This window comes from Paramisgurnus dabryanus, chromosome 20 (genome assembly GCF_030506205.2).
Source record: "Paramisgurnus dabryanus chromosome 20, PD_genome_1.1, whole genome shotgun sequence".
Taxonomy (NCBI): domain Eukaryota; kingdom Metazoa; phylum Chordata; class Actinopteri; order Cypriniformes; family Cobitidae; genus Paramisgurnus; species Paramisgurnus dabryanus.
Genome location: NC_133356.1, coordinates 28,263,467 through 28,287,716, shown reverse-complemented (window position 1 = coordinate 28,287,716; position 24,250 = coordinate 28,263,467). Strand labels below are relative to the sequence as shown.

The following is a 24,250-nucleotide window of genomic DNA, read 5'->3' as shown; positions in this document are numbered from 1 at the left end:
ATTGTAAAAGACCATGCAAGTAGTGCTGTGCGGCTTTAGCCAAACAACACAAATCAGACACAGTATTTCCTTTACAAGCTTTTATTTAAAACAAAAAAAATTCATTCAGTTTGATTGCAGACATGAATGTCTTATATTTTGTTGTTTATCATTTAATCAGCTTTCAAATATTAACTGTCATCAAGTTATTAAATCACTTGTGTCAGCTAGGGTATTTCTAAGAATAATTGGAAGGAAAAGTTGTACACTGAGCTGTCCCCAAAATATTTTCTTCTTCATCCTTTATTTCTTTACGCCATTCCAGCATCTATGGCTATATTCAAGGTGAGAACAAGTTAATCCATACACAAGTTTTATTTAGACAAGTTGATCCATACACAGGTTGGGGGAGGGTTATTTGGCATCTCCAATTTGCTTAACTTGCTTGTTTTTGGCCTGTGGGAGGAAACCGGAGTACCCGGAGTAAACCCACGCTGACAAAGATGTTCGCTAAGGGAGAACAAACTCCACACAGAAAGGCCACCTGACCTAGCCGAGGCTTGAACCAAAATATTTTAATGAATGCACTATAAATAACCAAACACTAGTCGAGGTGTAGCACTTACCTTTAGGGACCACAGAGGCTTCGTTCATGCTTTTCTTGCAGCAGATGCCAGTTTTAACTGTTACATTACTGTCATTTAAACAACATTCAACATTGTGTAAATTAAGAATCTACATGCACAGCAAATGTTCGAAAATTCATAAGATTTAAATTAAAGAAACTACACACAATAAATTAATTAGTAATGTAACACATATCTCTGCATTAATATGTAAAGCATTTATAACTCAAATCTAAAGATATGACAAAGTGTGTGCTCATAAAAAAGGTATACAAAAGTGTAGCAACAAGAAGCATGCCAATGCAAAGCAAACGCAACGAGACGCTGATTTATTTATGCTAAACCGAATTTGTGCAGTTACATCAACAACATATGGTAACTTTATGAACAGTACCAACAACACAAAATTCGATTTTGTATATATATAAAAAAGGATAAAGGAAACCGGTACAGAAAACTCCTTGATAAAGAGTACAGTATAACTACAAAGGCCAAGCTTGACATTTTCTGGCTAGCATTGTGAATACATATTCATACATTCTTGAAGCAGAACTCCACACCAATTCTCTTCTTTGAGCCTGGATCTTTCTGGCTCCTGTATTAAAATATCTTTATTCATTTAAATGGAACAAAAAGAAGCATGTGGTTTTAGAGTCTGAGATGCACATCAAACAAATTCATTATATATATTTTTTACATTACCTTTGTATTAAAGGAATGGTTTCTGCTGGAAACAGATTAAGGAACAAATAACTCAACACAAGGTGCTTTCAACAAGAATATAGTGATATCTTGACAGATTAAGAATTCATTACTTGATGAAAGTTTTCATTCTCTTCACTGCACCCACTTCAGAATGAATGCTTTTCAGGCCACGCATTCACAAGCATTACCTGCCAAAAGGTTAAGAATAGACATGAAACATTCTAACTGGATTGAAACAAATGAAAAGAAACTTTGAATTCACTGTTATTTATCATTTACAGAGGTAACATTTACATCCCTAAACCTACTCTTGAAAGGTCCTTTACAAAGGCTCGAAACTGAATTCAAATGTGTCCAAGTTCAGTTGCTCAGTTAAAGAACCTGTAAGGGGGGAAAAAGACATGGGTTCCTCAGATTCAAGTGGGTTTTCCTCAGATTCCAGAGGTTCAAGAGAAATTCCCTCAGGTTCCAGAAGGATTACGTCAGGTTCCATAGGGATTACGTCAGGTTCCAGAGGGATAACGTCAGGTTCCAGAGGGATTACGTCAGGTTCAATGGAGATTACGTCAGGATCAACCGAGATGATGTCAGGATCAACCGAGATGATCTCAGGATCAACGGAGATGATCTCAGATTCAACAGAAATTACCTCAGGTTGCACGGGGATTACCTCAGGTTGCACGGGGATTACCTCAGGTTGCACGGGGATTACCTCAGGTTGCACGGGGATTACCTCAGGTTGCACGGGGATTACCTCAGGTTGCACGGGGATTACCTCAGGTTGCACGGGGATTACCTCAGGTTGCACGGGGATTACCTCAGGTTGCACGTAGGTTACCTCAGGTTGCACGTAGGTTACCTCAGGTTGCACGTAGGTTACCTCAGGTTGCACGTAGGTTACCTCAGGTTGCACGTGGGTTACCTCAGGTTGCACGTGGGTTACCTCAGGTTGCACGTGGGTTACCTCAGGTTGCACGTGGGTTACCTCAGGTTGCACGTGGGTTACCTCAGGTTGCACTGGGATTATCTCAGGTTGCACGTGGATTACCTCAGGTTGCACGTGGATTACCTCAGGTTGCACGTGGATTACCTCAGGTTGCACGTGGGTTACCTCAGGTTGCACGTGGGTTACCTCAGGTTGCACTTGGGTTACCTCAGGTTGCACTTGGGTTACCTCAGGTTGCACTTGGGTTACCTCAGGTTGCACTTGGTTTACCTCAGGTTGCACTTGGGTTACCTCAGGTTGCACTGGGATTATCTCAGGTTGCACGTGGATTACCTCAGGTTGCACGTGGATTACCTCAGGTTGCACGTGGATTACCTCAGGTTGCACTTGGGTTATCTCAGAATCCAGCGGGGTTATCTCAGATTCCAGCGGGGTTATCTCAGAATCCAGCGGGGTTATCTCAGAATCCAGCGGGGTTATCTCAGATTCCAGCGGGGTTATCTCAGATTCCAGCGGGGTTATCTCAGATTCCAGCGGGGTTATCTCAGATTCCAGCGGGGTTATCTCAGATTCCAGCGGGGTTATCTCAGATTCCAGCGGGGTTATCTCAGATTCCAAAGAAATGCCCTCAAATTCCAAAGGGATTCCCTTAGATTCCAGAGGCATTGATTCAGATTCCAAAGGGTTTTGCTCAGATTCCAAAGGCATTGCCTCAGATTCCAAAGGGTTTTGCTCAGATTCCAAAAGGCTTTTCTTTGTGTCCACATTATAAACTTCCACCTTGAGCCTATCCCCCTCAGATATTTCTATAGTTTTAAAGACTTGCTGTTCATTAGACTCTTCCTCTTTTTTATCTTTATCTTCAAATTGATTTTCAGGCTCAATTAGACTTTTAGAGTTTGAATCCTCTGACGCCTGTTGAACTTTTAAGTCTTCGTTTTTATACGGTTCATTACTTTGTGAATCTTCAGAATTTTCATTCATAGGAGCATCTTTGCTCTGTGCAACTGTTGAGTTCTGGTACTTGTGGGGTTCTTCACTCTTTGCAACTTCCGTGTCTTTGTTTTTGATAGATTCCGGACTCTTTTGGGCAACTTCTGAGTCTTGGTTATTGGGAGGTTCTTTGACCTGTTCAGCATGGCTTTCAGTTTTTTCCTTGTAGTTGGATTCATTACATTTAACAGTGGTCTTACTTCTTGAGTCATTATCTGGAGGTTTATAACCAAAGTCTTGTTTGTCGCCAACAGTGGTATTAACAGAGCTTTTAACAGTGGTACTGCCACTGTAGAAAATGTCAAACAAATCTTTTGCTTTTCCTGCTGCAAGAGTCTTTGGCTTTGCAGTTTTCGGAAAGGGGTCTTTAGAACTGGAAGAAAACTGAGGAGGAGGACGAAGAATAACAGTGAGATTCTGCTCCCCCTCAGGGACACCAGGAGCAGCCACATCAGTATCAAGTGTAAAAACAAATTCACTGGACATAACAGGTTTAAGCTTGGTGTCATTTTCAGGTTTTGACGCTGCAGTGGATGATGAAAGTGGAACACTAGTGTCAAAGATATCTATGGGTTTTGCAGAGGGGACTTGATGTTTTAATTGTACCTCTTCACCACTAAATGCCTTTGAGATGAGATCTGCTGACAAAGCTGGATGATTTTGAGTCTGACTTCCCGGTACAGGTGGTGCCGGTTTATTCTGCACTCCACCAAATGATTTCCTAATAACCAAAGGACTAGATGGGGGAGGTAAGTTAGGGTTACTTTTATTTTCGTTAAAAGCCAGCCATTCATTGGAGGGTGGGAGCACAGGTTTTCCCGATAATTTCATTGCAATAGACTTTGCCGCAGCTATAGATTTGGTAAATGGATCTTTGTTTTCCACTTTAATCTCATCTTTAACCTCATCTACTTTTGGAACACTTTCTTCGTCTTCTTTCATAAACTGTGCTGCCATTCTCTCAGCCTCCTTCTCCAGTGCGGTCTTCTGTGGCTTTTTGCGAGTGAACTTTCCAAAGCCGGAACGAGCTGCACTCTCCTCATTCTTTTTGCGAAGTTTAGCCAGCAAAGCCGGGCTCGGTCCACATAAGATTTTAGGTGGTTCGGCTTTAATGTCTTTAGCATTGGACGACTTCTCTTTGCTCTCTTTGTCATCTTTGCTAAAAGCAGCTTTGCCCTTTTGGTCCTTTTTATCGTCACTATCCTCCGGATCTTCCCATTTTGATTTTGGCCACTTGACCCATTCCTCATCTTTGTATTTTGATGACTTTTCTTCAACCTCTCGAGTATATTTGTACTTTTTTTCTTCATCTCTACCATACTTGGGCCTCTCATCTTCTCTACTGTATCGGTCTCTATCGTCATCCTTTCGGAAGCGATTTCTGTCATCCTCTTCCCGATATCTGTAACGGTCATAATCATCCTTGTTTCGGTACCTGTCCTCTTCATACCTGGATCTCTCCACTTCCTCTTTCCTGTACCTATTTGTATATTCCTCTTCTTTCTTGACTCGGTGTCTCTCCTCTTCTTCTTTCTTATATTTTGCTCTCTCTTCCTCTTCTTTCTTTATTTTAGCTCTCTCATCATCCTCCTTATATTTTTGTTTGAAAGCATCCTCTTTTTTAGATTTCAACCGCTCTTCCTTGAATTTGTTCTCATTCTCTTTGATATTCTTGTACTCTTCATCCTTGCTGTAGTGTGGTTTTTCCTCCTTTTCCACACTTATCTTTTTTTTCCCATCTTTGCTGTGTTTGGATTTCTTCACATCATCTTGATCGCTGTCCTCGCGCTTTCGTTTGTGGTCAGAATTCTTATGGCTCTTTATTCCAGCCTGACGATCCAGGTTTCTCCTTTGTTCATAGAGGGGATTTTCGGAAATTTTACCCTGTTGAGAAAATCAAACACAAATGAGGTAAGAAATCATTTGTTTAAAGATAAAAAATGTAACGTTAACAACTTATTGTCCAAAAAAACTATTTTGTTTGCTTTTAATCCCACATTCCTAAACACTTAATAAAGAATTACTAAACGGATATTTAGAGAGGTTCACTGACATCCATATAGCAAATGTGCAGCAGATTAGCACACTGTTAGCTTACCTTGTATAAACTTTAAAAAAATCTAAAAAAGCTACCCCAGTTAATGTAGTAAAAAATCACTTGGGGAAAAAGGCAGCAAAACATACAATAAACTAAAAGGAAAAACAGGACATGGTGGGATTCAAGCACAAAAGTTACCTTCGACAAAAGCAAGGTGAACCTCTTACTAAGCTATATATAATAAAACAAGCTAGTTACCTTGTATTTCTCATTGTGAATATGACAGGTGACATGAGCTTCAGCACAAATGGGATCGCCAAAAAACGCTTCACATAGCTGGCAGAAGAATCCTCGCACAGGGATCAAAAACTCTGAACCTAGAACAGGTGGCAAGAATTAAATCAATCTACCAGCCACCAAACCCATTACATACTATTAGTAGTTACCTATGACCTCCGCCAATGCAGAACCCAGTGAAATAAAACCACACTTTACATCACTGCAATCAAAAGGTCAACTATTAGTGATAGGAATCATGAGGAATTTAATGATTCTGGATCAGATTCTAAATGAACAACCAGCCAGTAATAATCTCATAAGATGCCATATCACAGATTCAATAGTGGGACAGGAAACACTGAGACATTTTAGTATAGTGTTCAATTAAAAACGGCGAGAGAAAACAGATGCTCAAGTACCATTAACAGAACCAAGCATTATTAAAAGTACGCCACCTAAGGTGCTTGGCTGGTTTTCAGGCTGGAAATCCAAGCTAAAAGCAGCCAACCACGACTTAAACTGGTTTTAGCTGGTCTTTTCAGTAGGGAATACCCTTAGAACATCCTGCATCCTAACCCCATTATCCCTACACATACATATTTTAACTGATAAATACTTCACTTAAATCCATGAATTGCCTATATTCCATAACAGCACATACTGAGATTTACCTTTTGCTGGCTTTGATGTCTTTTCTCCTGTTCCGTGTTTCTTGTCACCCTCTGATTTTGCCCAAGGTCTGTCATAGGGATCCAGAGTCTACATGTTTAGGAGAGGAAGACAATGGATGACTGCAATTGTCTATTGCAATCAATGCAATATACAGGAATAAGGCTGCATTAACATAAAAACATAGCTTATAAGATCGTAAGCACACACCTTTCTGTGTACTTTGCTGTGCAAATGCATGAAAAAGTCAAACATTGAACCACTGGTAACATTGCAGTTTTTACACCAGTGATTTCCTGCATCGTAGTACTCAAATTGTTCGCCAGCGGAGTCCATTGAATGTCGTCTTGATGGAGATGATGACTTGAGTTTTTCAGGTGATGCTCCTGATGGGGCAGCCTAGATTGGTTTAGGGAGTAGAAATTAAGCATTACTTATAAAAAAGGGAGAAAAAAGGGGAAATAAAGTACTGTTGAGGTTGTATGAATCTGCAAAAGCTTTTTAGAAAGATGAATAATGAAAAAAAATCCTGATTCATCATTAAAGTTGTTGTAGCAGACTTACCTTTGTAAAACACTCCATCTGTTTTTTCCCAGTCGTGGTGAAGTTACCCATGGGTTTACTACTTGAATGTAATTGACTGATATAAAACGAGTGACTTTGGGTATTTCAAACCTAAATTTGAAATGCCTTGTATGTCCAGTTTACGTCGTATGAATACATTTACTCGGTAAAACAACAAAATCATGATTTATGTTAAAAAAAATTATATACATTTGTAAAGTAGTTTGAAAAAGGTTTATGCTAATTTAGGTTTTTTATGCTTAAGGACAAAGGACAACCTATTTACTACTATTGTCTTAAGCAAAAAAATTTGTTTTTAAAGATCAGTATTTTTGACTGACTTCTCTAAACTGCAAATGGATTTAGAATTTACATAAATGCAGCTGCATGGAAGATTAATGCCGCCTTCACATGCGATCATAAATGTTATAATTCTCACTTCCAAAGTCGTGATTACGAACTTGCTGTGTTTAATTGCTTTGTTGTAGAAAAGAAAAGGGGTCGCCAGGACCACAGCAGGAATCTTTCTCTCATCCTTAATTTTTTAATTTTAAGGGCGGGCCATATGGGGAAACATGACATCAGTGCAATTTTTACTTAAAAAATACTCGTATTTACAAAAATTCGGATGGCACATGAAGGCAGCATAAAACACTTAATGCTTAAAAATCACTTATTTAAAACTAATTTTCTGACAGCCATGAAGATTACATCTGCATATAGAAATAAATAATCTCCTTATAAGACAGCTTAGCAAAAAAAATAAAACCATATTAATTTTGCTAAAACTCTGACCAAATCATTTTCCATACCTTTATAAGTTACATCTGATGTTTTTTAATTTCTTTAAACCCAAAAGTAGGTCGCACACCGGCTTCTCGCCTGGTATGCGACCTCCTTTACTGTGCAAACCTCTGAACAATGCCAATGAACTACTATATTTAAAATGACAAACATTGCAAGCTAATATGCATATTCATTGGCTTCATGCACAGCCAAGCAATGTGCTTGAAGAAATATAAAGCCATACATTTTTTTTAAACTTCATTATTGTGGTGTATGTGTAGTGAAAGGTCTGACGACCAGTGAACTGTAGATGACAAAATTTTTAACATGACCCTTTCACACCCCTGTCAGTGACACTTTAGTACAAGGTATACTATAATAGTATAAGGAAAATATCATGATTAATAAATGCTATTAAGAATTAATTAATTATTTAATGTTAATCTGCATAAATTCACATTCATATATTAATAGCTCAGATGCAAAAACCGCTAAACACAACCTCTGTCAAAAATTAGATATTGATATTGACCGAAAGCTCTCTCGGCACGCATTATACATTCATCTAATCCACTTAATCACGTCCTTAGGCCATTCAGAAATAACACTTTGTTGACAGAATCCATTAAATGCCCTTAACCCTGGGTTATCCTACAATGTGAAACCTCAGATTATGAATACCCAGGGTTATCTTTTAACCCCTGGTTAAGTATGAACAGTGTGAAACATGAAACAAATAACCAAGGATTCTGTTAACCTGGAGTTAACTATTTTCAGTGTAAAAAGCCCTAAAGAGTACTTGGACCTGAATCCTACCTGAATGTGGCAGCCACATGTTTCACAGCACCCCCTAAGGCAGGGATGGGCAACCTCGATCCTGGAGGGCCAGTGTCCTGCAGAGTTTAGCTCCAACCATAATTAAACACAACTGAAGCAGCCAATTAAGGAACTAAACTCTGCAGGACACCGGCCCTCCAGAACCGAAGTTGCCCATCCCTGCCCTAAGGTGTGGTTCAGTTTTTTTTTCATTTTTACTTTTAAAATTTTGCTTTAATTATTTGCAATGTTTCTAGCTGCATCTTTTGTGAATATGTCTTGTACAAAAAAGAGGGTTTTGCAGCCAAAGACAGTAAATTTTGAACCAATGAAATGACAAAAATGGCATGTGTAAAAATAAGGCATTTCAATTATTGACTATTAACCTTTTCACTGCAATTAAAGTAAAATTACTGAACCTAAATACAAGAGTCTGTTAAAAAAAATGCTTGTTTCCGAGAAAGCATGTAAGACCACTTAGCGGGTTTTGCATCTGAACTTCATATTTATAAGTGATGAACATTAATTGACAATGAATAATGTATTTATAAATGTATAAAGATTAATAAAAGCTTAAAAATTCTGCTCATTATACCTAACTGATTGTAACAAAATGAATACAGTTTTGTAGCTTGTCTTAAGTGTTAAAAAACACATTTTGCCAGCCTATTTACAAAATCAGGAATAACATGCCACTCAAAAAATTATTGACATGGCAATGAAATGCTTGACTTTGAAAATGCATTAAACCTTTTATACCTTTCCTGTGACAGCATTAGGAACTGTACCTTATTGGACGAGGTGCTGGTGCTGGCCCCTGATTTCTCTGGGCTTCTGGTTGACTCTCTCTTACTCTGCACACGGTCTGCAGAGAACTTGGACTCTTTGTAGTCTATACCAAGGATGAGCGCTACTTTGACCAGCTCTTCATGTTTTTTATCAGACTCTCTCTCTTCAGCGCGTAGTTTAGAGATTTCGGTCATTGCATCTTCCTGAAGCTTACTGAGGTCTATAAGAACAGGGTCCTTGTGTCCATCTTTCTCTCTGCGCTTCTTTCTCAGAAGCTCCCCTGTATTAACAAAACAAGACCGTTACAGGGCACTCTTATGGCACCTTTTCTTTGCGCATAACATTCGGACACGACTGTTGGACTTCGCCCCCTATTGGTTGTCGTAATTAACTTTTTAATTTAATCGTAAATCAGTGCCAACATGGGACACAAGCTCATTTTCAGTAGAGCATCACACGTGTCTTCATTCTATGAATATTCACCATTGTGGAATTAATAAATTCATGCAAATTAATTAAACAATAAACAGCTATGAATATGGACCACAAATATTTTTTTTTAAACATATATAGGGGTGGGCGGAATGACCAAAAATCTATTACACGGAATGAGTCATTTTATTTCACGGAACGGAATATTTGACGGTATACATGTTTTTCAGTTTATATTGTTTTTTGATTATAAAAATGTACAGAAATACACCACTCACTATAGCTTTTAACTAAATGCTCACCACAGTTTTAAAATATGAGCAATTTAAAGTTAATAATGTTAAAGTGAAAATGCCCAGAAGATAACAACAGATAAGTCTTGATTAGACAGAATTTGTTTTTAAATGAGTTTTTAATTTTATAGACTATTGAAGCTATAGTATGGCTTCATTGTATTTTGTATTTATGCATACATAACATTAAACATTTGCAATATGTAAATGAACAGGTATAAATATATGCAAAAACCTACTGACAGGATAAATACCTGTATATGAGAGAAGAAGCTCTAGATATTATAAATGTGACAAGTGCTATGATGTGATGATCATAAAGTTTGTTTTAAGGTCTTGACGCCCTTTACTTTCTATTAGACCTTAACATTTGCATCTTTCTCATCAAATATGTTTGTATAAGTAAATGGCGCGTCAAACTACATCGATCCAGCAGCGCACGTGTCACTGATATAAACGCAAGTTTTATCTTAGCTTGCTTAAAGTTCAGAAAACTTTACAACTATTAGCATTATGTGCGAGAAGAACTCTTTATTTGGCGTCCCAGCTCCTTGCGCTTGCCTAGAGAGACCTCTGCACGCGAGAGACCGTCCGGCTGCTGCATGAGGAGATGAGGAGAGAGAGAGAGTGTGAGAGAGCGCGCGAGAGCGAGCAAGACAAGAGTCTCGCTGTGTGACCCGCGGTGGATTCACTGGCACTTATTATAAAAATTACACAGATAACTCGTTCATTTTTTATAAGTGAACTATTTTACATGTTTCTCCGTCACACTCAGTCTAACATGCTGGAGGGCAGAGTTAGCCACGCCCACTTATTTGCATTCCGCGGAATAGACGGAATAGAAAAATCTGTTACGTCTGACATTTTATTCCGCGGTAACGGAATATACCGTCATACCGCCCAGCCCTATATGCCAATAGAAGTCGCTCAAGGTCTATTTTTAACACATCCAAAGGTTTTGGAAATCATTTGTTGTGTGCAATGGAAAGGCAGCATTAGACATATTAATGGTAATAGTCGACTTTCAAAGAGAAATACCTTGTTGCCTCCTTAATGTCTCCACCTCTTTCATTAGGTTTGCTTTTCTCTTCATTCGTATTTCTTTATCCTCTTTTAGCTTCTCAAGTTCTTCAAGGACCTAAAAAGAATTGTATTTGGTGCTTTAATTTCTTTATTACCACATAATCTTTACAATTATTAAGGTGTAGTCTAACAAATGAGAAATATTTAGTGAAAAAACAGTTGCATTTTCCCAAACAGTTGTTTTTTAATCTTGATTTCAACTAGATATCAGTTGGCTGGCTTCACATCGATGTTCTCCATGAACAAACCCAACACATGAAATTGTCACAACTCATTTTGAATTACCTTTTGTTTTTGGCTGGCAGTATTCTTATCTTCCATAGCTCTCCTCTGACTGTCACTGATGATCGGTTTGGAGGCCACAGCATCTGTTTTAGAAGGTACTGAAAGGACAAATCAGGCCAAAGTTGACTAAATGTCATCTGTAAAGTCTCAAGATTTTAACAATTACTCATAATGAGAACTAACCTTTTTTATCAGTGTCCTTTCCTTCACTTGTTCTTGTTGCAATCACTTTAAGAAAAGGCCTCTCCATGCTACGAAGATTGTAGGGATCCATTGGATTGTGAGGGGGAACTGGCATACCTGGAGGTGGATACATTGGCCATCCTGGTGGCATGTACGGAACATAATTGCCATACGGATCATAACCGTGGGGAGGGTATTCGGGTGGCATAACCCCATGCGGTGGTGGCGGAGGATATGGCATTGGATGTGCTGGGAGGCTGGGTCGTGGAGGAAACACTGGTGTCCCGGGACCCGCAGTAGGTGTTGTAGGCCAGACTCCTTGTGGAGTGGTAGGTTGACTCTCATTCTTGCTCTGGCTGCGTGACGGCGAAGACCTTTTTGGTTCTGGTGAAACTGGCTTCTTGCCGCTGCGACCTGAATTGCGTTTGTAGCTTCTACTGCGACTTCTGCTCGAGCTTTTGCTTCTGCTTCTGCTGCTGCCACTGCTGCTGCTGCTGTAACTCCTGCTGCGGCTCCTGTGTTTTCGTTCAGACTGCCGACGGACAGGAGTCTTCTTTACAGAGCCTTTACCGTGGAGGCGCTCCTGAGTCCTAACGGCCATCTTGCTGATCTCAGCCACGCCCAGGTCCAGACCGATCGTCTTCAGCAAGTCTTGTATCTTCTCGTATTCTTCCACCTCCTTTCTCACCTTCACATCCTGCGGGCCAACCCCAGGTGGGAAGTCAGATTGTTCCTCCACATGTTCCTCAGGTGTGGCCACAGTATGACCTTTGTCAGCCTGTGAGTGATTTACATTATCATCTTCAGCACGACCAAACATGTAAGGTGTGGTGCTATGTTCTCCTCTTTGTACATCATGAGACTGCGGAAATCTTGTGTCTGGAAAGCTGGAATCTGTAGGTGTGTCCTTAGTGGGTTTTATCTGGTTGACATCCTCATCCACTTCATCTCCATAAAGAAATTTTTCCTCATCTTCAATATCAGTAAGACTCTTCTTTACATTCTGTGATTGCCCTACCATCTCTGCCATCATTCCAATAAACTCAACAAGATCAGACTTTTCCTGTCGTCCTTCTTTCTGGTGAGGGAGGATTGCGCCGATTCCACCTTCTTTGAGTGACTGCAATTTGCCAAGAAGCTCTTTAAGAGCACTGCTATCAGAGCATTTTCCTAGCATGGATGCCATCAATTCTGGATCCATTGTTTTGGTCAGTGCAGAGAGAAGCTGCTCCGCCTCATGGGAAAGACCCCCATCTGGGTTTGCTCGAGGGGAATCACTATTCTAAAATGCATAACATGCAACAGCAGGTTAAACACGGTTCAAATATTTTGAAAAGGCATAAAAGATCAGATACAAACATGATTATTGATATATGTCTTTCCCTGAGCCAATGCTGTTGTTTTGATGTTTTAGACTTTTTTGCTTCCTTACATTTATCTCTGCTGTGAATTGGAATAGACAGTGTACTTTTAAAATCCCTAAAAAAGGTTTAACAATATTAAAACACTTTAACAGCTTAAGTATTCATCAACAATTGGCTTGAGAAAGAGTTGTACATCTCCAAATACGTAATAAGAGATGGTTACCTGCGCAACCATGGGAGAATCTATATCGGAGGAATCCATCCTTTTCTTCAAAATGGACTTTGCAGGTTGTACAAGAGTATCCTGTATTTCCTTACGTCGCCGTGCCTTCTCCAGCTCACTAAAGTCCTCGCTCCCCTCACCTGGTCTGACACTCCTGCTGTAATGACTCCGACTGGAGCTCCTGCTGCTGCTGCTACTGCTGCTGCTGCCACTGTGACTGACGCTTCGGCTCCTACCACGACTCCTCCCTCTGCTCCGGCTCCTTTCTCGGCTGTGGCTACGCTGACGGCTCTTGCTCCTTGCCCTGCTCCTGGCTCTACTTTGTCTGCGACCGCGGCTTCCACTTCTGCTGCGACTTCTACTGTAGCTCCTCCCACGGGCTCTGCTCTTGCTACGCGCCCGACTCTTTGATCGTTCAGGACTCCTGCTCCGACTCCGGCTGCGTGGTCGACTTTTGCTGCGCGGATAACCGGGACTAGGGCTCCGCCCCCTGCTCCTGCCGCGACTGACACTGCGCCGCCTTGAACCCCTATCGCTGTGGTCATCATAGCTTGATCTCCGTGGAGAATAATACGGCTTCTTATAATCTCCAGCACCGTAATCTCTATTAACAGACAATTTCACAAACAGCAACAGAATTGTAAGGGTTGCCGCTTTCATATCGGGTAATGTCTTTAGGCTCAAGCAGAAATCTTTCAACAATTACACACTAGCTTCTAGTGCGCTGTGGTATATGATAATATTTATACCGCATTATCAACTATACGATTACAGTAATATTTATAATAAAAAAGCCACACTCTCTGTCTTTTCAACACCTATTGTTACTTTTCACATTGTGATTTTATTTGTATAAACACTTTTATCTCACTTCTTCTACACATATTATTGCCTCCATATAAATGGTAAAAAATGGTAAATGGACTGCATTTATAGCGCCTTCATAGAACAATATCCATCCAAAGCGATTTAAACATTGACTCACATTCACTCACACATTCATACACAGACGGCGGTGTCAGCCATGCAAAGCGCCATCCAGCTCGTCTGGAGCAGCTGGGGTTAGGTGTCTTCCTCAAGGACACCTCAACACTTGGTCAGGTGGAACCGGGGATTGAACCACCAACCTTCTGGTTTGTAGACAACCTACATGAACCACTGTCACCCCACAACATATAATAAATCGCTTTACTGTTTCCTCATTTTTGTGAGTCACTTTGTATAATAACGTATTATTCATAAAATGGGCTGCGCTTGAGTGAGGTTGCAGCAGATCATTTATATTTAGAATAACCAATGGCCTGATAACTTGATGACAAGGGTGTGACGGCCAAAACCATGTTATTAAAATATTTTTAAAAACATTTTTTATCTTAAAGAATGTCTAAATACTAATTAAAAACAATTGTTAACAGTCTGTGTTACACGCCCCACCATGTTCCCACACAGTGAAAAATACAGAGCGGAGCAGACACTGACAACGCGCTGACATACAGGACAGACCAGGTTACTTCCGGTTACTTTTGAGATTAAACATATTAAACAAAGTCTCACCTTCGAAATCATCTCTTCCTTCTAGTTAATTTATAGCATCAAATAAACATGAATGACCATAAGAAGGAATGTTGTTTTCATGGATTAAAGTGAAAAAAATTATTCTGACTGAAATTTTTTTCAGGCCAAGTCATATTCCTTGTAAATAGGCGATACCAATAGCATTCTAAAGGGAAATGTTTTTTGCCATTAATGCCATATTAAAGTCTACTGTGGCATTTATAGGGTTGCCAACTGCTATGAAATACAGCAGCAGTGCGAGTATGTTTTTTGTGAATAAACAGTGTTAACACTTAATTACAACATATGATATAGGTTTATTAATAGTTTGTTAATTTACAGCTTTACCTTTAACACAGTCCTTTAATTGAACCATTACCTTTAATATCTGTCTAAAACAAAACACTTGTGACTCCTGCATTAAGGGTTAAAAACGTTATCCCGTCATGTTAATCTACTTGTTGTGACAAACTAAAAAAAAATTATTCTGTATGTAGTTTGCAGGGCATTTCAGATTAAGGTGAAACAGCTAAATAACTCCCTATATAAAAAGAAATATGAATATCACCACCTTTAATGAATCTTAGTTATTTATTAATTGTAAATCTTATTATTTTTGGCATTTACTTATACATTTTTTTAAATCAAGGTTGAAACTGTTAACATTAGTTAATGCACCATACTGCATTACTTTAATCATCTAACTAACATCAATTACTTTAATGACATAAACATGAATTAATAAATGCTTGTATACTCTATATAACATGAACAAACTATGGAAAATATAATGCATTTAAAAATGTGAACAAATACAACTTTTTCATATCATATTATTCAGTACACATAAACGAATAATCCAGGGTCTGTTCTGTTCACACAACAGCTTACAGTCACAGCTCTAATACAGTAACGTTATGTATGAATATAAACCCTGAACGAGCAACTCGAATAAAACTTGTGTACAATTCGCACAGGATGCCTGTAATCATAGTGACAGTTGTACATTGAATGATTGTACCCTTTATCAACAAATTATTATCTTACAATAGAGGCAGAGCTGAGGTGCTATTTTGCGACTTGCTTATTCCCCTCTTCTTCTTCTTCTCTTATTTAATGGCGGACTGCAACTCTTAATCGTGTTATTGCTATTTCCTCACACCTAGTCGTTTCCATGTGATTCTTTATACTGACACTTTTTTGTATTTTGTAATGCTTATTCCCCTCATACAGAAACAGCACATTTAACACTGTTGTTATTGTTTCAATTTAAAATCACTTGTTTTTAAATGCGGATACATGTACAGTGTTTCCCATACATTGATTTATTTGTGGTGGCCCACCACAGAATCAACACTGGCCCCCACAAATAGAATTTTCATCATTCCCATTTACATTTTTATTTCACCATTTAAAACAGCTTAATTCGGCTTAAAATATAATTTGATATATAATACAGATCAAATACAGATACAGATCAAAGAGTAGAAGTGAAACATATTTCAGGTGCCAACACTAGATCAAACTCAAACACAACATGATGACGTCACATATATGCTAATAAGCGGGTGACGTCATCACCACCACAGTCTCCTCAAAATCCTGTGGGAAACACTGCATGTACAAACGTCAACATTTCTTGACCATGCGCACATGCAACTGCAAGAACTGAGAGGTGGATGACATCAAAGTACTGTGAGAGCATTTCGGAAGCAGTCTCGTCTAATGAGTTCTCGGTTCGCTCTCACGGGATTTTGATGTCATCTGACTGCCTCTTGATTCTTGTGGCGCCAAGTGAAGTTTACCCATGAGTTTAACAAACTCGTTGTATCAGCCACTGGTTAGATCAGCGTAGCAGTCAAAAACGATCGAGACAAATCAATTACCCCCAAAATACAGGACCCTAGGCTTACTGTGCAAAGACACGTAAATTACCTGGCTGTTTGATTTTCTTAGCCCACGAACTGAAAGGCTTGCCAAACTTCCTCATTTCGCTAAGTCAAGTTAATCTCCATTGGTTTTATACACCTTTATCGATGTCCAAAACATCGGATCCTTCCTGCATTACAAGTATGTCCATGCTAGCAGAAATAAAGTTTTACCTCAGCTTAACGTGAGATACAGCCAGAAAACCCGGAGTGGATCTGGTGCGTATGATTACAGAACGCTTACAGTGAAGAGAGGAACGTGATTTCGCTCCACTCCAGGCTTTGATCACATTCCACTTAACAAGGTGAATACACTGCGTCTTTATGAAAAGTTAATTTAATAATTTTGCAACTGACGGAAATCCGTCGTAGACTCGCTGCAATCGACGGAAATCCGTCGCTACGACGGAGAACTTTAATCCATGTGTTTTTACCGCGGAAAGGCATCAGTACACTTCGCTTTTCAGGTTCAAATCCTCCCATGCTAATCTACTAACTCTCCTAAAAGCACATTCACTGCTAGTTGTCTTGCTGTTAATTTTAAAGTAAGTAGCTAATCAGTGTCTAGTTTATTCAAACGCCGGTTTCACTTTGCAAGCGTGACCACTGACCAGCGCGTATGTGGAGAGCGTTTGCCGCTCGTGACCATTGTGCTTACACCGGCTGCGTTTGCAGCGCATACTGTGCAGTTTAAAGGGACACTTCACCCATTTGCATTAAGCTTTGTATAGTTAGAACCCCAGTCATGTTTTTTAATGGGAGGCATCAGTTCCTCAGTTGCCACTGAGACAGGAGAAATACAGATTTCAGTGTTGCACTTCATTCTTTCAATGATGTAAAAATCATCATTTTGCATAATTGAAAGCAGGAAGTCCAATATCTTTGAAACTACAAACACCCCTTTTCTCGGTCAAATAGGCATCAAATTCAAAATTTATGTTACATTTTGACTACAAATATGACACACTTTCAATAAAGATTAATGTTTCTATGGGTGAAATGCTCCTTTAATAACAGTATAAAAATCTCAAATTTACAATACTTTACATGCATTTATGAGCAAAACTTCTTAGCATAACGCTTTTTAATCCACATTGTGGTCCATGTAATGACAGATATAGACACAATTAAATCTGTTTCTCTGAAGATTATTAAAATAGATGATAGAGAGAGTACATGTTAACGATATGCAAAAGGTACAAACCCAGGGTTTCCCGCAGAAAATTTGTTAGTTAAGGTGGTAGGGTTGTGTGGGTGGGTGGGGCCGGGGGCATGGCAATCAAAGGGGCGGGGCGTACGCGTCATGATGAAAATATTTTTATTTTAAACACTCAAATAAAACTCAATTTTGAAGAAACTATGACAGAAAATGAACACATACTAGAATATATATATATATGACAAACTAGTTAAGGTGGTAGGATTTCTCAGCTTAGGTGGGCCGCCCAAACTGAAAAGTGCTGCGGGAAACGCTGAAACCCCAAAGTAAACGATGATGCGAGTTATTGTCTCCAACATAAATCTCTTTTCTTGGAACAAACACACGGATTGTAGGCAACAGTTTACTTTCTGGGATTGGTGATATAGTAAAGAACGACATCAGGGACGTGCACAGACATTTTGAGGGGCAGGGGCTCAAGTGAAATAAAGGGCACTTCTCTTCTTTTTTTTTTTAAACAAAAAGTATATATATTAACGCAATTCTGACTTCCTTTTTAAAAAAAAATATTAAAAAGGTTAATTAATTTTATCTTCCTCAAACTCACACAATTGTTTAATTTTCAAAAGATGTCTACAAAATAATCAGTTCACACAGACACCATGGTCTCCTTAGTAGTCTAGGTTTATAGAGCAGCAAAGGAATCCATTACACAATGTGCATGTTTTGAAAACATTAAATTACACATTAATTATAAATTTGTTAAAATGCTAAAAACAAAGTTGTGACTGCTGAGTTAGCGCTACATGCCAATAAATGCTATATCATATGCTAGCGTTTAGCTGATTAGTTGTTAGTTGTTACTCAAAATGTATTTTTGTCTGATAAGGGCTCAAAATATAAGGTCTGTTTACTAATGTGAGCTTCTGGCATGAGCCTCAGAGCAGAGCAATCAGAGCAGAGCAATCAGAGCAGAGCTCAACATTATTATTCATGACCCTTTCAAATAGGGCAAAAGTAGACCATTTAATTAAAATGTCAAATTCTAGGGTTGTAAATAGACATGTAAAAACGTTTCTGGATAATTTTTGCACTTAATAAATATAAAAGCAACATACATTCTATGTAATTGTCAAAGAACAATTTAACATATTATGACAACACATCCTATGGCACCTTTAATCTTAGGTTTCATATTTATTAGGGTTACACATGTCAGAAACATCAAATATAGATTAGGCCTATTTTTTTTTGTATTTTATATTTTACTTTTTTGTGATGTCAGTGAAAATTCAGACTGGGCAAGTAAAATACTGAACCATCAGATTTCTTCCCAATCTACTCCAGCACTCCAGTATAACACATTATACTTATTTAACAGCCATTACAAAAAACGCAAACAAAAAAGCTTACTACTGCAGTTAGCAATTATTTTATTGTTTGTGCTATTATTTTCTGAGCAGTCCAACAATGTCCCTGAATCGTTATGTGTAACAACGTGTCCCATATTTTGTGCATAAAACTGTTAATATAAGAATGCTTTCTTCCTCACACACTTACCGGTAGCCTGCCTGCATAATCATGCACATGATCGCGTCTAGGTCGGGCTGAGCTTTGGCGCTTGAAGCGCGAATGATACACCACGAGTGTTGACAAACCAATCATAAAGCGAAGTAAGTTAGAGAGGCGGGACTAAGGAAAGGTAAAGCCAATCATATTAGCGATGTGAATTTTGGAGGCGGGACTCATCTGTTAACCGTTTGTGTGCCACAAATAGCGCTATTTTTTATATAAGAGTTTAAATCTCATTTAAATGATTTCTGAATAAATTCATGTTAAATTAAATAAGCAACAAGTAAAAAACAAAAGAAACAGACAGACATCAGTTGTTATACGAATAAAGATCATATTATTATTATTATTTTTTTTAAAGCACCCCAGAAAAAAAGGGCACTTTCTCTCCAGGAATAAAAAGGGCAGGTGCTCAAGCCCCCTTTGATGTCTATGTGTGCACGTGCCTGAACGACATTATAATAATTCCTCCTGCTTGGACTCACAGCCTGTAAATTAACTCCTGTTAACATTGCATTGTAAGTTCCGAATCTTTCAAACATGGTAAGGAGCGTCACTGGCCAATCAGGGACACAGCTTTTTTCAAAAGGCCGAAGCAGCAATCAGTTTTCCAACTGATATTTGGACATCTAACATAATCTCAGTGAGCTTGACTGAATCTGAGAGCACTTTATTTTGAGATCTTTTTAAATAAAAGAAGATCATGTAATTTAATGCAGTTTGGGTAAGTGAAAGGTTTAATAATTTATTTTAGTTTTTTTAAGAAAAGTTTGTATGTTTGTTTGTAGTCTATATGCTGTAAATTATAGTTCTAAGAAAGAAAATCAGAAACTGCAAAAATTGTTATCGGCAGGTCAAACCAACATAAGTTAAAAAAATGTGCAATCTCTAGCAGAAACACAGGTCTGGTAGAACCAGCAGTGTACCTTTTTTTTTGTGCTAGGGATGTGACAGTGAGGGAATTTTCCCACCGGTTAATCGACGTGTGACGAACCCACTAATACCAGTATCACCGAGTGGGGAGTGGTGGTTTTAAATTGATGATGGTTATCAATGATAGTGCAGCTGTGCACACTTTACTTTCACTTTTGAAGTAGCTGCAGTTATTTGAATGCAGTGCTTGAAGTGGTACTTCTCTATTTTTACCTGGCATTTCTGACTGTGCGTAAGGCTACCCATCCCAAACTTTAGGCACTTGTTTTGGACTGAGCACCGGACAACCTGCACTTTTTAAATGAAATCTCACACCTGCTGCCATTCTGTGCTGTGACTCGCGTTCGGCGCGTGCATAATTGAGCATATGCATTCAGTTCTTAATTGTAGCATATAGGGGCGATGCACAATCTTGTAATCTGTGAGAGACTAAACACTGACCATGTTTACATGCACCCCCATAATGCGATTTTGGCAATATTGCGATTATGCTTTGAAAGTATAATATCATATTAAAAGCGCGGTATGCGTCCATGTAAACACTTTAACCACATTTATACCACACTAACTGAAGTGTGCATGTGTTTCAATCACGCACCTTGAGCTCAAATTCATTTTAAACTTGACATTAGGAAGTTTTCCCTGAACTCTGTCAACAAGACTCACAACAGTCTGCCTTCATCCAGAAAGAGCAGCATATAAAATTGTTACAGTGTTACGAGTATCAACAAACTAGAATTTATGCTGCTAATCAACATTATTTCAATGGAGCGGAGTGTGTTGCAAAGGATGATAAATTCAAGGTTTTACAGAGAAGATCCATTGGGTCCGTTTGTGCTTTTAAAAATTATTTTATAACACACAAAATCTGCATAAAACTGTACGTAAATATACGTTTTAAAACAATTGTGACCATATCTGTGAAATCCAGAGTAGGACTCATCAGTATCAAAGATATGGTTATATTTTCACAGAATGATGTAGGATGATTTTAAATAGAAAACACACACAAAATATTTTAGCTGGGATATAACATGCAGATTCATAATATTGTTAACTGGTCAAGCTTAGTCAGGTTTGGTATTGCTTGTTTGAAGTTCCTTACCGAACATAGGGTGCATCTGCTGGATGGGTCAACTCATTTCCAACAGTTATGACCAGACTGTGATCAACAGGGAGACCACCACGAGGAGGTGATGGACTGTACCTCTGTTTAGGAAAATGGGAACATAACTAGCTTGTACACAAAACAATAGATTACAAACAGCACACACTTTACCTGGTGTAATAAATGAATATGTAAACTCTGTTTCCTGACCAGAAAGAGGGGTATTGCATAACGTCCACTTAAGAGTCTTAACTAGCATCTGCTCATTTCCTTTGTTATTAATACGTTAATACCATAGTACAGTTAGCTTATCAGAGGGTTTACCATGGTCTAACAAATCATGCTAACTGTAATGTGTATGTATGTGCGTGTGTGTGTAGCAGTGTTTTGTTTTTACTGCATACCCTATATGATCCCTGAGGTCGCCCTTCTCCTCTATATTCACGAGGCTCATCTCTCGCACCCGGTGAGGGATATCTCCGCCGTGGAGATGGACGCCGGTAGGGATCCGGGGGTGAGTGATGTCGAGGCCCAGGACGGGGAGCGAAGCCACGAGACGGCGGAGGATGATAGCCGCCTCTGTGCGGCCTAGCACCGCGATACATTACGACGCTTCGGCAGTTACTCTATATCAGCATCAAATTCGTATTATCCGACCGCAGTTCTCTTCAGCAACCGATAAATATGCAAGCAAAATAACCCTACAAATAATCTCAGAGACAATACAACGCATTCATTACACAAAACCGACAACTCGCTACATGTTAGCTTCCCGCGCCGCCATTGGTCTACGTTAGCGGGACGTGACGTCACGCAGAGAAAGACCAATCAAGAGCATCGAGACAGCATCAATGTTCTCTACGATCAAAGTACAATTCAGTTTACGATTTTTTTGATAGCGTTGTTTATATTTTGCAAGAAATTAAACTTTGACGCTCGAACTTATCTCAATGTTTATCAAGAGTGCCTATTAGTACGGTCGGCCTACACTTTTCTGAGACATTTTAGTCCAGTGGCTTGACGGAGCCATGCGCTACTTTCACTCTCACCAATATTCACTTCCCGATGTGCCCGCATTAAAACATTTAAAGAATTTAACCGTACGTTGCAAATACTACATAATGATTTTATCGTAGGCTGGAAGAGTGTGTATTTGTCTTTCTGTGGACTGAATAAAGTCTATACTTATATAATATTAGCCTAGATTGGCCTTTCTTTTTCTGTTTGCACTGTTTTTTTATTTACAACAAAACGCAACACCATGATATATTTTTGAAGTGATCTGGATTATAATTAGATTCATTGCGTTAGCCTTGAACTTGAAAACATCCGGCTTAAACGCACAAATGTCCATATGTCAAAATAGCGGTCTTGTGAGTGAAAATCCTAGTACAGTGGTTCCCAAACTTTTTCAGCGTGTGGGCCCCCTTGTGTACGGTGCATTCCTTCGCGGCCCCCCAAAGAAAATTTTTGACAATTTTTTTTTTCAAAAAATCAACATTTTAATAAAAAAACTAAATTAAATTATACAAAAAAGTAGTGCTTTTGGTTAGTAGCCTTATTTTTTTAGGTTTAATTACACAGAATTCATGATAAATTTATGTATTTTATAAAATGTCATAAAACTAGTTCCCCCCTGGCACCATCTCGCAGCCCCCCTGGGGGCCCCGGCCCCCAGTTTGAAAACCACTGTCCTAGTAAATAATTTATTACTGTCTTAAACGAATGTAAACAGCTGAAGTCTCTATTAAATTACAAAAGATGAAGAAGAGAAATTCACTCACTGTTCCTGACTGACTTAACTTCGTAAAAAAAAAGATTAATCCATATTTACTTAATAAGGTTATTTTTGCCAAAAATCGTTTATGTTGAGCTCTGCTATTTGAAGTAAAGATAGTTTAACTTTTTTATCATGAGGTTTAGATTTCCTGAAAATATAAGTTACTGCAGATATTAGATCACTAGATATTAGATCTAGTGCTGGGCAAAATTTAATCGCAATTAATCGCATACAAAATAAAATTGTTTTTTTTTCATAATATATGAAATTAATATATAATAATTATTATGTATATTTAACCACATACACATACATATATTCATTTCAGAAATGTTTTATTTATATATAATTTTTATTTATTTATATATGATATAGAATCAAATAGAAATAAATATATAAAAACATTTAAATGTTTGTTAAATACATACATGAATGTGTGTGTATTTATATATACATAATAATTACACACAGCACACACTCATATATTATGCAAAAAAAAATCATTTTTATTTTGTATGCTTTGCCCAGCACTAATTAGATCATTTGCTTTATTAACAGACAGTAATTTGATCTAAGAGTTTAAAATTCACCCACAATTACAACTGTGCTATTATTGCCTATAGGAATATTGGAATATTTAGGTACTGTGAAGTAATCAGTGATTATGAGATTCATTCATGCTTTTTTAAAATTACTTATCGTTTTATTTCATGGACTATGGAAACCCTAAAGTAGCCATTTATTAAATTCTAGGTCTGCCACTGATTTAGTCAGTTTGATAAATAGAAATAGGGCAAAAAGGAAATGATATAAAAACTTTAGAATTATTACACAGAATTGACAATAACACACACAAAAAAATGAATGTTAGCATTACTGTAAACACATTAACTCTAAGATTGTGCTCAGATCAGGGGCGAAGCCAGACATTATGGGGGTTTAGCCCAAATCTAGAGGTTCCAAGGCATGGTCCCCTGAGGATATTTTTCCCCATTTATGGCCACCGTACACACTTAAGTGTTGTCTGTATTATCATTTTGAAACTGTTACATAACACATTTTTGACAATGACACCTATAACTCTTTTCCAAAAATAGGCAAAATATGTTTGCTATAATCCAGTAACTAAATTACACAAGATAATCTGGGCCGCTCTAATTTCA

At 38.4% G+C, this 24,250-nt stretch overlaps 1 protein-coding gene across 7 annotated transcripts; it reads right to left on the bottom strand.

The window, feature by feature from the left end:
• Positions 1-908: 908 nt before the first annotated feature.
• Positions 909-22,300, bottom strand: znf318 (zinc finger protein 318). 7 transcript variants are annotated; one of them, XR_010526863.2, is made up of 14 exons: positions 21,712-22,300; positions 21,305-21,408; positions 13,054-13,657; positions 11,467-12,748; positions 11,284-11,381; positions 10,954-11,053; positions 9,190-9,470; positions 6,446-6,634; positions 6,238-6,325; positions 5,546-5,664; positions 1,619-5,133; positions 1,421-1,498; positions 1,308-1,332; positions 909-1,214 (listed from the first exon to the last, which is right to left on the bottom strand). XR_010526863.2 is itself a non-coding variant. In XM_065251332.2 (12 exons), exons 1-11 carry the CDS (start codon positions 21,910-21,912, stop codon positions 1,633-1,635), a joined length of 6,567 nt encoding a protein of 2,188 aa, XP_065107404.1. In that variant the 5' UTR covers positions 21,913-22,300; the 3' UTR covers positions 909-1,498; positions 1,619-1,632. The 7 variants fall into 7 exon arrangements, 2 of the variants coding, with proteins under 2 accessions (XP_065107404.1, XP_065107403.1); XR_010526862.2 differs by having other exon boundaries at positions 909-1,332; XR_010526861.2 differs by having other exon boundaries at positions 1,421-5,133; positions 21,712-22,211.
• Positions 22,301-24,250: the final 1,950 nt, after the last annotated feature.